At 42.7% G+C, this 12290-nt stretch overlaps 1 protein-coding gene and 1 non-coding gene across 2 annotated transcripts in view; one reads left to right on the forward strand and one right to left on the reverse strand.

The window, feature by feature from the left end:
• opn4a (opsin 4a (melanopsin)) overlaps positions 1 to 12290 on the reverse strand; it is a 57773-nt gene that overhangs the window by 8680 nt on the left and 36803 nt on the right. Inside the window, exons 3-6 of the mRNA XM_044215068.1 lie at positions 10588 to 10730; positions 7042 to 7175; positions 3470 to 3673; positions 1564 to 1735 (exon numbers count right to left, since the gene is read on the reverse strand). Of these exons, the coding sequence (XP_044071003.1) occupies positions 1564 to 1735; positions 3470 to 3673; positions 7042 to 7175; positions 10588 to 10730 (653 nt within the window). The remainder of the gene's footprint in view (positions 1 to 1563; positions 1736 to 3469; positions 3674 to 7041; positions 7176 to 10587; positions 10731 to 12290) is intronic.
• Positions 1209 to 1282, forward strand: trnat-agu. The gene has a single exon. It is a non-coding gene; the product is annotated as a tRNA-Thr (tRNA).

Genomic DNA, 12290 nt, shown 5'->3' on the forward strand with positions numbered 1-12290 from the left:
GGTTACAGAAAGTAAAGAGACTGTTGGCTTCCTTCCTCCCCTCAGTTTTATGTTTTAAATGAACTAAAAAACTAAATTATGATGAATAGATTTTATAGACAAAAAGAATAATCGAGATTGGAAAATATATCGATAATAAAAACTATTGTTAGTTGCAGCTAGGCTTGGGCGGTCAAGGTATTACGGTATGTACCAGGATATTTAGAAATCCGACGGTATGATTTTAAATACATCGATCATATCGGCTCTTAGATTATTTTCTGTGCGCTCAGTTCGGATTTGAGTTTGCTCAAAAGATGCTATGTAACGTTAGTGGCGCTTCACATTGCCGCTTTTAATAATCGCCACGGTGGGAAGAATGAACATGCAGGAGTCTGTCCATTCTGGATTAAAAGCTCTCGCTGTCTACTTTTCTCTTTTTAGCACTTAATTTGTGCATTAAATGTTTAAAACAGTAAATTATTTTTGTATTTAAATTTCACAGAGCAGATAAAAATTAATCATAAGAAGAAAAGGAAAAACCATTTGTCTTTTGCCCGAGTGACGAGTTGTCTCACATCCAAGTGGACGTTTTGTCCTGATGGTGGCGCTAGAGGAAAGGTCAAAAAGGTCGATTAGAAAATAATTATCTGGGAACCATAAATATCTACAGTTGGCTGACAGACCGATCACCATCTTTGGAAAGTCCTGCGGTTGCCATGGCAAGAAGATATTAATCTGTTGGGGGTGAAATATTAATTTAATAGCCTAATTAATAGGCGAACATTTCAACAATGATGGTGGAACATAGATTACATAAAGGTTTCTATGTTCCAAAAACAAAAATCTCTCTGATTTACTGGGTTTAGTATGAATATTGAAAAACAGGTAGAAATGAAATTTGCTGCACAAACACTTGTTTATTGCTTTAACATAAAAAAATGAAGGTATGAGGACATAAGCTCCAGGAAAAAAATCAGTTTAAACTAAACTAATCCTTTTCAAAATCCAGTTACTGTTTTGGTGAAAATTTGTTTTAAAAGGTGAATAACGATACAGCAAGTGATGTAACTAGCGTTAGCTATGCTGAGGGTTAGCTTAGCTAGGTTGTGGGTTAGCAACCTGTCCCTACAGTAGCTGCTGTGAAGCTAACAGCCAGAGAGGACGAGACGGTTTCCCAGAGCGAGCACAGCAGCTCCAGACAGCGACGCTCACAACTCTCCTGCTGTGGCGCTGTGGCTTAGTTGGTTAAAGCGCCTGTCTAGTAAACAGGAGATCCTGGGTTCAAATCCCAGCAGTGCCTTTATTGTTACTGTCCGTGGGCAAGTCTTTTAACGTCACCTGAAATCATGGCTGGAACAGTGCTGTGTGTTTCTTAGTTTCCCGTTTACAGAGCCGGGGCTGAGTACAAATACCGGAGGCATCGGTGGACAGGACAGCTAGCGGACCGCGAGGAGATATTCGCTGAATCTGATAAACAGACTTGTACTGGATTAGAATCGCTGACCCCGCCTTTAGGCCTTAAGCTAACAAAAACAGAAATAAAACACACTAACAACACCAAACACACACACACAGACTGACTGGTTGGTGCTGCGGATGGCGCGGAAGATGAAGACGTAGCAATAGATGATGATGAAGAGCGGCAGGAAGAAGACGCAGACGAAGAGCAGCATGGTGTACGCTCGCACCGATGGGGTGAAGGTCATGTAGTCCCACGTACAGGAAGTCAGCAGGCCCTCCGGGACATAGGCACCTGAAGGGCGAGAGACATCGATAGAGACAGACAGAGAGAGAGTTTTAATGTCCCCTCATGCTCTTTCAGGCTGTGGCGGTATTAGTCGGGCCCCAGGGGGGAAGCCTGGACCCCCTTGTGGCCCCACTAAAATGCAGTGTCTATCATTTGACCATTTTCTTTTCAAATAATAGACACTTATTTTGTTGTCACGGCAATATCTGTCTCAGATGTGTGAAACGCCTCTGGTCAAACACAATATTGCAGCCGTACAGACGTCGACCGAGAGGAAGAAAGGTGTCGGTGGCATCCTTTGATTAAAAAAATAGCAGTGGTGGAAGAAGTATTCATATCCTTTACTTAAGTGAAAGTACTCATACTGTACCACACTGTGAAAATAGTCCACTACAAGTCCTGCATTCGAAACCTTACTTAGGTAAAGGTGAAATGTACTTATCAAAAGTAATTTAATGTGAACCTAAACGTTGTTTTTTTAGTATTCAGTGCTGATCTGTTCCTGTATCAGAGTAAACTTCGTAGTACTTTATATATTTCCATATGTTATGAAAATACATAAGAAAAGTGTACGTCATGTATCTATGGTGTGTGCATTGTTTCTTTATGATGTGAATGTTAATCTGTTAGTTTCAGAGTCTGGCCCCTGTGAACCGTCACTGGGGGTTTTCTGTTTGGACAAGAAAATCATTTTAAAAAATTACCCGGGGGGAAAAATGCTCTAATTTATAATGAAATTTTGAAGGTTCGCAGACTTTGTTCCCTCCATTCGCCTCCATCAGCTCCAGACCTGAACCCATAAACTCATAAAGTCCTGAATCAGATTCCCGAAGAAATATTTTCTTTCATTTAATCTCTCCTCGTGAGAACGATATGTCCTCATAAGTATAAAAAAACCAAGAACATACATCACATACTGCTAAAAACATATGTGGAGAGAGTGTGAGGGAGTGAACTTGACCTGAACTGATAATAAATGGGATTTGGAGGGCGAATGAACGGTAAGTTTGATGAGATCCAAAAAGCTTTGAGGCAGAAGAGAGCAGAGATAAAAACAGAGAGAGTACAAAGGGCTGCATTAATATCTCAATTAACGTTATCGGGGTGAATTAAAGAAACAATATCTTGTTAAATACTAACTGTGTGTCCTCACAGTGAACTCATTTATTCTTTTTACTGAACCATAAACAGGAAACATGGATTATGACTCTGAGTAACATCTATTTAACATGTTGAGTATTAAAGAACAGCATTCGTTTAGTAAACAGATCACACCTCTTGCGACTATCCAACCTTATATTATAAATAGATTTGAAAAACACCTTCACGGCTTATGTTTTAGTATTCTTTTCCTCTTTTCCTCTAGCGCCACCATGAGGTTGACATCTGTGGTTCAAGCTGAAAAGTCTCAACAACTGCTGGATGGATTTTCATGAAATGCGGTTCATGATTCATGATCCCCTCAGGATGAACTGTAATAACTTCCTCTGACTTTGCATCTAGCGCCATCAGCAGGTCAACATGTTAATGTGTCCAACACTTATATATATATAATAAATATAATACAACTCTACAAGTTGACTCTCTAATAAAGAAATACCCAAAAAAGAGGAGGGAGGAGAGCAGGGCAGAGTACAACAGAGCGGCGTAGATTAAAGCAGAGAGTAGAAGTGCAATAAACGAGATGGTTTATGTGTGTGTGTGTGTGTGTGTGTGTGTGTGTGTGTCGTGTGTCCTCACTCCAGCCGAAGAACGGCGGCAGGCTCCAGCCCAGAGTGTAGACCCAGCACGCCGTGAGGATGAGAAGGGCCCGTTTCCGTGACATCACGCCGATGGAGGTCAGAGGTCGCGTGATGACGAAGTAGCGGTCGACAGCGATCACCGTCAGCGTGATCATGGAGCACATCCCGAAGAGAGCGCCGCAGAACGCGTACAGCTCGCAACCTGAAGACAGAGCGAAGAAGATTACAGTTATTTAATCAGAATCAGAATCAGAAATACTTTATTGATCCCCGAAGGGAAACTCTTTGTTACAGCAGCTCGTCTTTACGTCAGTGCACACAGGAGAAAGTACTAGCAAACAATATGATACAGGTCAGAAAATACATTAAGTACCAGGTGGGTATAAGTATAAGATAAAATAAGTGTGAGGTACCAAGTGGGTTTACCGGTTGATGAAGATAATAGTGGCAGAGATACAGATAGATATCTTTGTCAACGCACTGACATCCTTTAGATTAAACATTTAAAGGGTTTGTTGTTTATCCGAATCGAGGGTCTACGGACAGAGGGCGTCGTGCTGCACACATTGTAAAGAGCCCTGAGACAAATTCATGATTGGTGATATTGGGTTATATAGATAAAACTGACCTGACTTGACATGGATGAACCTAAGCTTAAGGAATAACATTAAGGAATAAGGCAACCACGTATAACTGGCCTTAAGGGTGAAGCAGAAGATTACCGTTGAATACCAGGAATTTCCCAGGAATCACTTGCAGGAATCTGAGATTTTTTGTATGTATGAGCTTCTGTGTGTTTGTATACTGAAGAATATTATATGTACTGAAACAAAGGCAGCTCCTCCAACCCTCGTAGATACGGTCCGACCCTGAAACGCAACCATGCAAATATTATCAAATAATCTGAAAAATATGAAACAATTTCATCAGAAAATTAGAATAAACTTAATTTTACGATTAATTATCTGCAGTTATTTGTTTAAACTTCATTTTCATTTCTATTTGGGGGAAAATCATGCTCTTCTAAGTTTTTGGAACTACAGTTCCCACAATGCTTTGATGGCTGTAAACTGGAAGTGTGGAATTATGTTGCCATGGATTCAGTGAGTTAGCTGCACACTCGAGCCCCGTGTTTTTAGCCTATATTTGTTTCCATTTTGGCAGATTGTCTCCATCAGAGCAGCCGAACCAGCAGTCAGCAGCTCCTGTCTGCAGTGGACCCGTGGACGGACAGACAGCTGTCTCTGGATCACTGTGAGACTGAAGGAAACTTAGAAACAGCAGGATTCTCAGGCAGGTTCTGCAGTTAGAAGGAGCGTTGTTTTCCCATGATGTCTGTGTGCTGACTCTGAGGAGGAGGCTTGGGCGGTATTTACTTTTTCATACCTTCCTGACATTTTACCGGGGTATACGGTATATGACTCCTTACCTCCGGCGTCACGCACAGACTGTATAAAACATGGACGTAGTGTCCGTGACGCCACTTGTGAAGCTCAACGAGGGCAGTCCCTGACGCCGGCTCTGACTGTGATCACAGCCAAACTGTGGCTCAATGAACTGATCAGTACTCTGCACCTTCAAAGAGTTCAACAAGTTATTCTAATGTTTTATTATTTTAATACTGTATACTTTGTTTTAGTGTATTCTTACATTTACGTTCTTTTATGATGCTGTTATTATTATTATTATTGGATTCTGTAATTATGTTTTGAAAGGTGCTATACAAATAAAATGTATCATTATTATTAATCTAAGTTCAACAAGATAAATCAGTGCCTCCTCTGCTTGTCTTTCTCCTTTTCTTTCCACTGTGGGAATTAAAAACTAGAGCGAACCCACTCTGTCATATTAAAACGACCTCGGAGCGCCTCCCCGGGGAGACGGAGGAGGATCGGTTCAAATGCAAACACCTCGCCGTGTTTTTCTGAGCTGAAATTCACCAAGTCGCACTTTTTTTCCGTGGTGAGAAATGAAAACCGATCTGAAAGCCTGAAGGTGGAGGGCGAGAGAAGAGGGACGCAGATAAGGACTGGATCATAACAGATCTTCACTTTCTGCAGTAAAAAAGAAAGTGTGTAGAAAAGATAATAAACAGCTATATTCAGTTATATTAAGACCTTTGAGTTTACTGAGCGCTTTGACAGCAATTTATGCCACGCTTACATTTCAGTGTAATTGAGTAGTTTTGTTTTGATGATTAATGGAAGAGGACAGAAGAAAAAACACAGTATAGTCCTCTTTGGACTCAAATGAACAGTTTAGAGGGGAAATATGTCTTTGGACACCTGAAACGTGACCAGCAGCCCCGAACAGATGCAGCTTCTTCGTAAGTCACAAGGGAACCACTGGTTTGATCTTAAACAGTGCATTATATTTATATTATGTTTTGTTTGTGTACAATCTTAATCTGACTGTTACTTTCCACCACTGCCAAATGCTCACTACGTACTGCTCTCAGCTACATTACGACCACATGATGATGCCAGACAGGAAAGAAGAAACCAGTGGCTTAATCTACGGAGGGCCAAGGCACCAGCGACCTCGGTTTCCATCCAGGGGGTCAGTGTGGACATGGTAGAGGACTACAAGTACCTGGGAGTCCACATGGACAATAAACTGGACTGGACCAAGAACACTCAGGGCCAGAGCCGCCTCTGTTTCCTGAGGAGGCTGAGGTCCTTCAACATCTGCCGGACGATGCTGAGGATGTTTTATGAGTCTGTGGTGGCCAGTGCTGTCCTGTATGCTGTTGCAGGCTGAGGGCAGCAGGCTGAGGGTAGCAGGCTGAGGGCAGCAGGCTGAGGGCAGCAGGCTGAGGGTAGCGGACGCCAACAGGCTCAACAAACTGATCCATAAGGCCGGTGACGTTGTGGGGGTGGAGCTGGACTCTCTGGCGGTGGTGTCAGAGAGGAGGATGCTGGGTAAACTGCACGCCATCTTGGACAGCGTCTCCCACCCACTCCATGACGCGCTGGTCAAACAAAGGAGCGCCTTCAGCGGAAGACTCATCCCCCCACAATGCACCACAGAGCGCCACAGGAGGTCATTCCTGCCTGTGGCCATCAGACTCTTTAACTCCTCCCTCTAAGGGTCAGTCTGTATGACCCGAAGTCACTAAACTGGACATTGATCATTAACATCTCTGCCATACTTGACATAATTGTGCAATATTCTGTGTTAATACTCCTGTGCAATATACTTAAATTCCCTATTTATTGATATTGATATTACTCATACCTCTATTACTGCTGTGCAATATCCTCCGTCTCATTATAAATAAGCTACACTTAACTTGACAGTTCATGCACTATTACCTTATACCGTATTATTATCATCAACTGGTAAAAAGTACTTCACACTTATTTTAATTTTATACTTATACTCACTTTGTACTTAATGTATCTGACCTGTATTATAGTGTATTATATTTTTTGCTCAGTACTTCCTGTGTGCGCTGACGTGACAGTGAGCTGCTGTAACGAAAGAGTTTCCCCTCGGGGATCAATGAAGTGTTTCTGATTCTGATGAAGGACTCTGTGACGTCCTCAGACTGTGTGTGACGTCCGGTACCTTTCTCTCCAAAGATCCACCTCTTGTGCATGCTGTTGATGAAGAAGACGGGCGCCTGGGTGACGCACATCAGCAGGTCTGTGATCGCCAGGTTAATGATGAACATGTTGGCGGGCGTCCGCAGGCTGCGACTCCTGCAACACACACACACACACCGTTTAAGCCATGAGACCAGAAGGGTTTTCACGCCGTGGTACGAGGAGTTTCTCTGGTGTGTTTGGTGAAGCGTTTGCTGGCAAATGAAGTGTAGGAAATTATGAAATTAGAATTTACACGGACACAGGAAAGCTGGAAAGAAATTCAGGTTAAACTGGCTAAAACAAAAGTAAACACTGTTTGACCTTTCAAGACAGAAAGCTCAGAGTTTCACATCTTCACAGCACGAAAATGACCCTCAAGCTACAAAGACAGGCCTGAAAGGTCCAATGAAACGGCGTGATGTATTTCCTGTTAAAGTGATGTATTTCCTGTTGAATCCAATGGGTAAACCAGTCCTCTGTTATGGAGACTAACACAGACGGATCCGACAGGACAGGCATGAAGGTGGGATGGTGATGACTTTAGTGGTCACTTAAGTAAAAGTAACAGAAGTATTTTACTGTTGATGGCTGAGCTGTTGATTATTTAAACTAATGTTGGCTATCTAAAGGCCTTCTTCATCTATTTGTCAGTAAAAAGTAACAGCAGTAAAAGTACAGCACTTCCGTCTGAAATGTAGAAGATATAAAGTAAGCTGTGTTCAGTACGGTAAACCTACGTTCCACCACTGAGAGCGGTTGTGTATTTCTGCCTGATGTAAATCTCCACTCTGCAGCTGCGAGCTGTGAACCTCGACAGCAGCAGTCAACTGCCTTTGGATCGACGGCTCGATGGATCAGCTGTTCTGTGTTTCTGCCCAGAGATCTGGGTCGCTCTGGATTGAAACTGAATGGATAAACGAATGAAAGCTTTATAATAACTATGTCATCCTGCAAGCTAGTGCAGCGTGCACAGCGACAGATTACGCATCTTTCACGGTCCAATCTTCAGACCATCTCTGTCTCCAACAAAATTCAGAAATCACTGACAAAATCATTCACTTTGTAGCACTGGAAAACTCCAGCTGAATAATCCACCTTCTTTTCCTGACTTTTGACACAAAAGTTAACTAACTTAAACACATAAAATTAAACAGCCCACCAGAATATTTCAGGTTTTAGTCGAACCATTTCATGGAACATTAACTCTCTTAACTCTTCAGTACGAAACTCACTTTCCACCTTTCTCAGTCGGCTTTCCTCCTGAAAAGTTTGGAATCGACCTCAGTGGCCAGAGGAAGAACTAAAGGCCGTTGGCTAACGTGATTCAGGGCCGAACCGTTGCTTGATATGCACTTAACTTTGACAAGATATTAAATCTAAGCTTTTCTTGAAGTTTGAAGAAACACAAGTGTCTTTTAAAGCTGCAGAGGTTTTCAGACTGAGGTTCAATCAGAGCTGAGGGCGGAGTCTCTTTAACTTACAGGTGACTGGCCGGATTAATCGTGTGGCTACTAACTACACCCGCAGGCTCTGAGCTTCAGAGTCAGAAAGTCTGTTTTAGAGGACGACATGGAAAAATCACTTAGTGCCGCCTCAATCCTAAAACTAAGCGTTTAATCGATGGAACGCCCATCAGTGACCGGGTCTGACTGTCCCTTAAATAGTCCAATCAATGTGTGGGCTGCACTCATCTTAAGTGCTCAAGCTTCTTCAAAAGACTCGAGCAAACGTCCCCCCCCCCCCGAGTTTCAGAGAAAGACATTTTCTGTGCAGTGATGGAAGATAAAAGAGCGCGAGGTCGATGAAAGCCGGCAGCCGGGACTCATTACAGCCGGAGGACGGGCGGACTCAGCGGTCCCTGTGCTTATCACAGCAGGAGGTTAAACCTCAGTCTGCTAGCCTCCGCAGCGTCACAGCAGTGTTTCCTCAGGTGCGTCTACAGGTGAAGGCTTTAGGAGAAACTCAAACACACAGCTTTGCCCTTCAAAGATGTGACTTGATGGATGAAGGAATAAAACTAAATCCTTTCAGTGTGTGCAGACTGGCAGTCAGCCTTTCAAACAGCAAAACAACATTTAGAAAACATTTCATGGGACTGCAGAAAAAACCAACTGGCGTTTTGTTGTAATTTTCTACATTTTTGTACTTCGTAATTATCACTTTACACCACTTGCGTGACAAGCATCTCTAAAATCAAACCCCTTCTGCCTGTCGTTGACTGAAGGAAGTGATTCGTGCCTTTCCTTCACCCTGTCTGGATTACTGAAACTCTATATTCTGTATAAAAGCAGTAAATCGTCAGCAGTTGGTCCAACATGAAGCTGCTGGAACCACGAGAAGCAAACACAGCACCAGTATTTTAGCCTCCCTTCGCTCCCAGAAGACAGTTAAACTTCGCCCGTGCGAGGCGCACACTCAGCGACAGTTTGGTGTCACGTGGAACAAATGGCCGTTCAGAATCCGCACAGGTGTATTTTCTTTTAAACGTCAGCTCAAACACACCTTTATAAACTGGCTGGTGTGAGTTTATATCTCCTGGACAACGTTTATATTGTTTCATTTATTATTTTATGTCATTTGCTTTATACTGGGTGGCTGTATTCCTGTCTCTCGTGTCCTTTGTTGAAGCACCTGAGCATATCTGTGAAAACAAATCTCCCTCTGGGACAATAAAGACTATCTCTTGAGAAAAGTGCTATGCAAATAAAGTTATTATCATAAAGTGATTAGACCTTAAACTGCACACACTGGCTGACTGCTACCTGCTTTGTGGGGGTTTATTCAGCACGTTATTACTGATGAGATCCTGTCAGAGCCTCAGTGGGTCAGCTGTTGCTCACACGAGGACACAGACATTCAGTTTGAACTAAATAACGGATTCACAGGAGAAGACAGGCCAGTGTTTCTATGTTTACATTCAGTGTTACTCGTGAAGACTATACATCAAAACGCTTTCATACTTGAACCACAACAGAATGATACATCCACAAGCACTTTAAGATAAACAATTTATTTATTTTAGTTTCCTTTTTATTCGTTTATATTTGGTCTGAAATGTTATTTCCACTCCGGCCAGCAGTGCTCAGCATATTCTGCATCTCATTATTACGAGAGAACTCGACATTTCCAGATGTTTTCTAAGAACTATGAGATGCTGAGTCAGGAGATGTGATAATCAGACACAGAAGCAGCCTAATAATTACAAGAAAAGGTTTTTTCCTTTGGTAAACAGATCGAGTTTCAGCAGCTGACTGAAAGACAGAACCGAAGATTGTAAAGTATAAATGTTTTCTTGATCAACCTGACTGTTACTGTTAAACAATCATTAACTGCATTATCGATCACATTTTCAAGTTGCATAAAAATGCTGTATTAGAAGTTAACTTAGTGTGTTTTAGTGTGTGTGTGTGTGTGTGTTCAGTACGTTTAGGGAAGCTGCAGTTTCTGACTTTCCGTCGTCTCCTGAAAGCGGCGTGAGGATCACAGGAAGAGCATGACCATATTTGGGCACAGGACGTGGTCCTACCTGCAGAAGGCGTATATGACCAGGAAGTTGCCGATCATGCCGGTGATGCCGATGGCGAGGATGACGGAGCCGATGGTGTAGTGGGCGTGGTCGGGCACGTCCACTGTGGGGAAGGGGTGCTTGGCCTCAGGCACCATCGCCTCCTGGAGGACAAAACAGGAAATGACATGCAAATGTGACGATGCTGCAGGTTGTTAACAGTCCTCAGTCCCCCCCCCGTTTTATTGTGTTATTTTTGGTCTGAATGCCTACTGAGCCTGCAGCCCCGCTAGCGCCCCCCTACAGGCTGCAGTGTTAATTACAGCCACTATATGACCGTGTTGGACAGAACAAACAACTTCCTGATGATATATTATTGTTAGAGCCTCACCAGCTGTAACAATGTGTCCTGCGGGGGGCGCTAGAGGAAAGATCATGGCGTCATTAAAATGTAAAGGGTTCATCCTCTGAGGAGCAGATCTGAAAACTACATGGAAATCTTCACAGTAGTTGTGGAGATATTTGTCAAGACAGCCCTGAGCCCAGGTGATGGGCAGAAAAGTGCAGTTTAGTCTCACTGCTGCTGGTACAACGTGTCCGAAACCAACTCCATCAGGACGTACTGGTTATATATTCAGCAGGTATTTCTCCTAGTTAAATCCTAAACGACCGCATGCATCTCTGCCCCAAGAGAAGGTGAACCACAGTAAGGCACATCAGATGGATCCTATAAGGAGAGATTAAATGTCAGTGACCTCACTAATCACCAACCAGAAGTCCTGTACATCACTGTGTCCAATTAACGTGCTCTGAGCTCCGTCTCTGTCGAGCCTCAGGTCTCGTCATCCTGTCTCCCTGTTAGCGGCATAAATTACTCCGCTGCCAGCAGAAGACTGAGAGGGAGTTTCTTCACTGTCAACAAGATAAGGGCTATATAAATGTCATCTGTTATTTTTATTATTACTGTGAGAAATATCAGGCACAGATAATCAGAGATGGAGGTCAGTCAGCGCAGCAGCCTGTGACTGAGAACCAAACTGGAGCTTTAATAAAAATACTGAAAATTTCTATGGACCCTGGCACAGCAGTGTACTCCCACTTCACCTCTCCCTCCTACATCTTCATAAACGTCCTGCACAGTTTCATGAATCACAGGTTTATCTGAAGTTTAGTTGGTTCAAATATTTTCTCATAACAATATCGAATGTTTGGCCCCAGACTAAAATGTGGAATACAAAAACTGTGGGGGCGCACAACAAGGAACTGAAAAATGAAAACACAGTGACGTGCAGATTGCAGCAGGCAGAAGTATCTTCTACGCTTTCAGTAAATTATTTTCGGTAACGCTTTAGATAACGGCCCGTAACGTACAGTACCCACAAATGCCTCGTGGTTGTAATGTTCTCTTTTTCCTGTTCTGTCTGCATTTTTGATTTATTTTGTCACCCCTCTTGTTATGTAGTGATTGTGATATATGTGAAGGGGTTTATCCTAATAAATTAATGTTAATCTATTTATTTCAAAATGATCATATAATTACCTAAACAGTAAAGGTACGCACGATAACAAAATGCAGACAGGCAAACTACACAGTTCCTAAATATACAGTACACATTATAGAAGGCTAGAAATAGGAGAATTCACTTTGAATAAGCAGTCCAATGTAATGAAGCAAATCTTCACCCAAGCCAAAGTTAAATGTTCACGACAAGTGTGATTAAACT

Source organism: Siniperca chuatsi, linkage group LG11 (genome assembly GCF_020085105.1).
Source record: "Siniperca chuatsi isolate FFG_IHB_CAS linkage group LG11, ASM2008510v1, whole genome shotgun sequence".
Taxonomy (NCBI): domain Eukaryota; kingdom Metazoa; phylum Chordata; class Actinopteri; order Centrarchiformes; family Sinipercidae; genus Siniperca; species Siniperca chuatsi.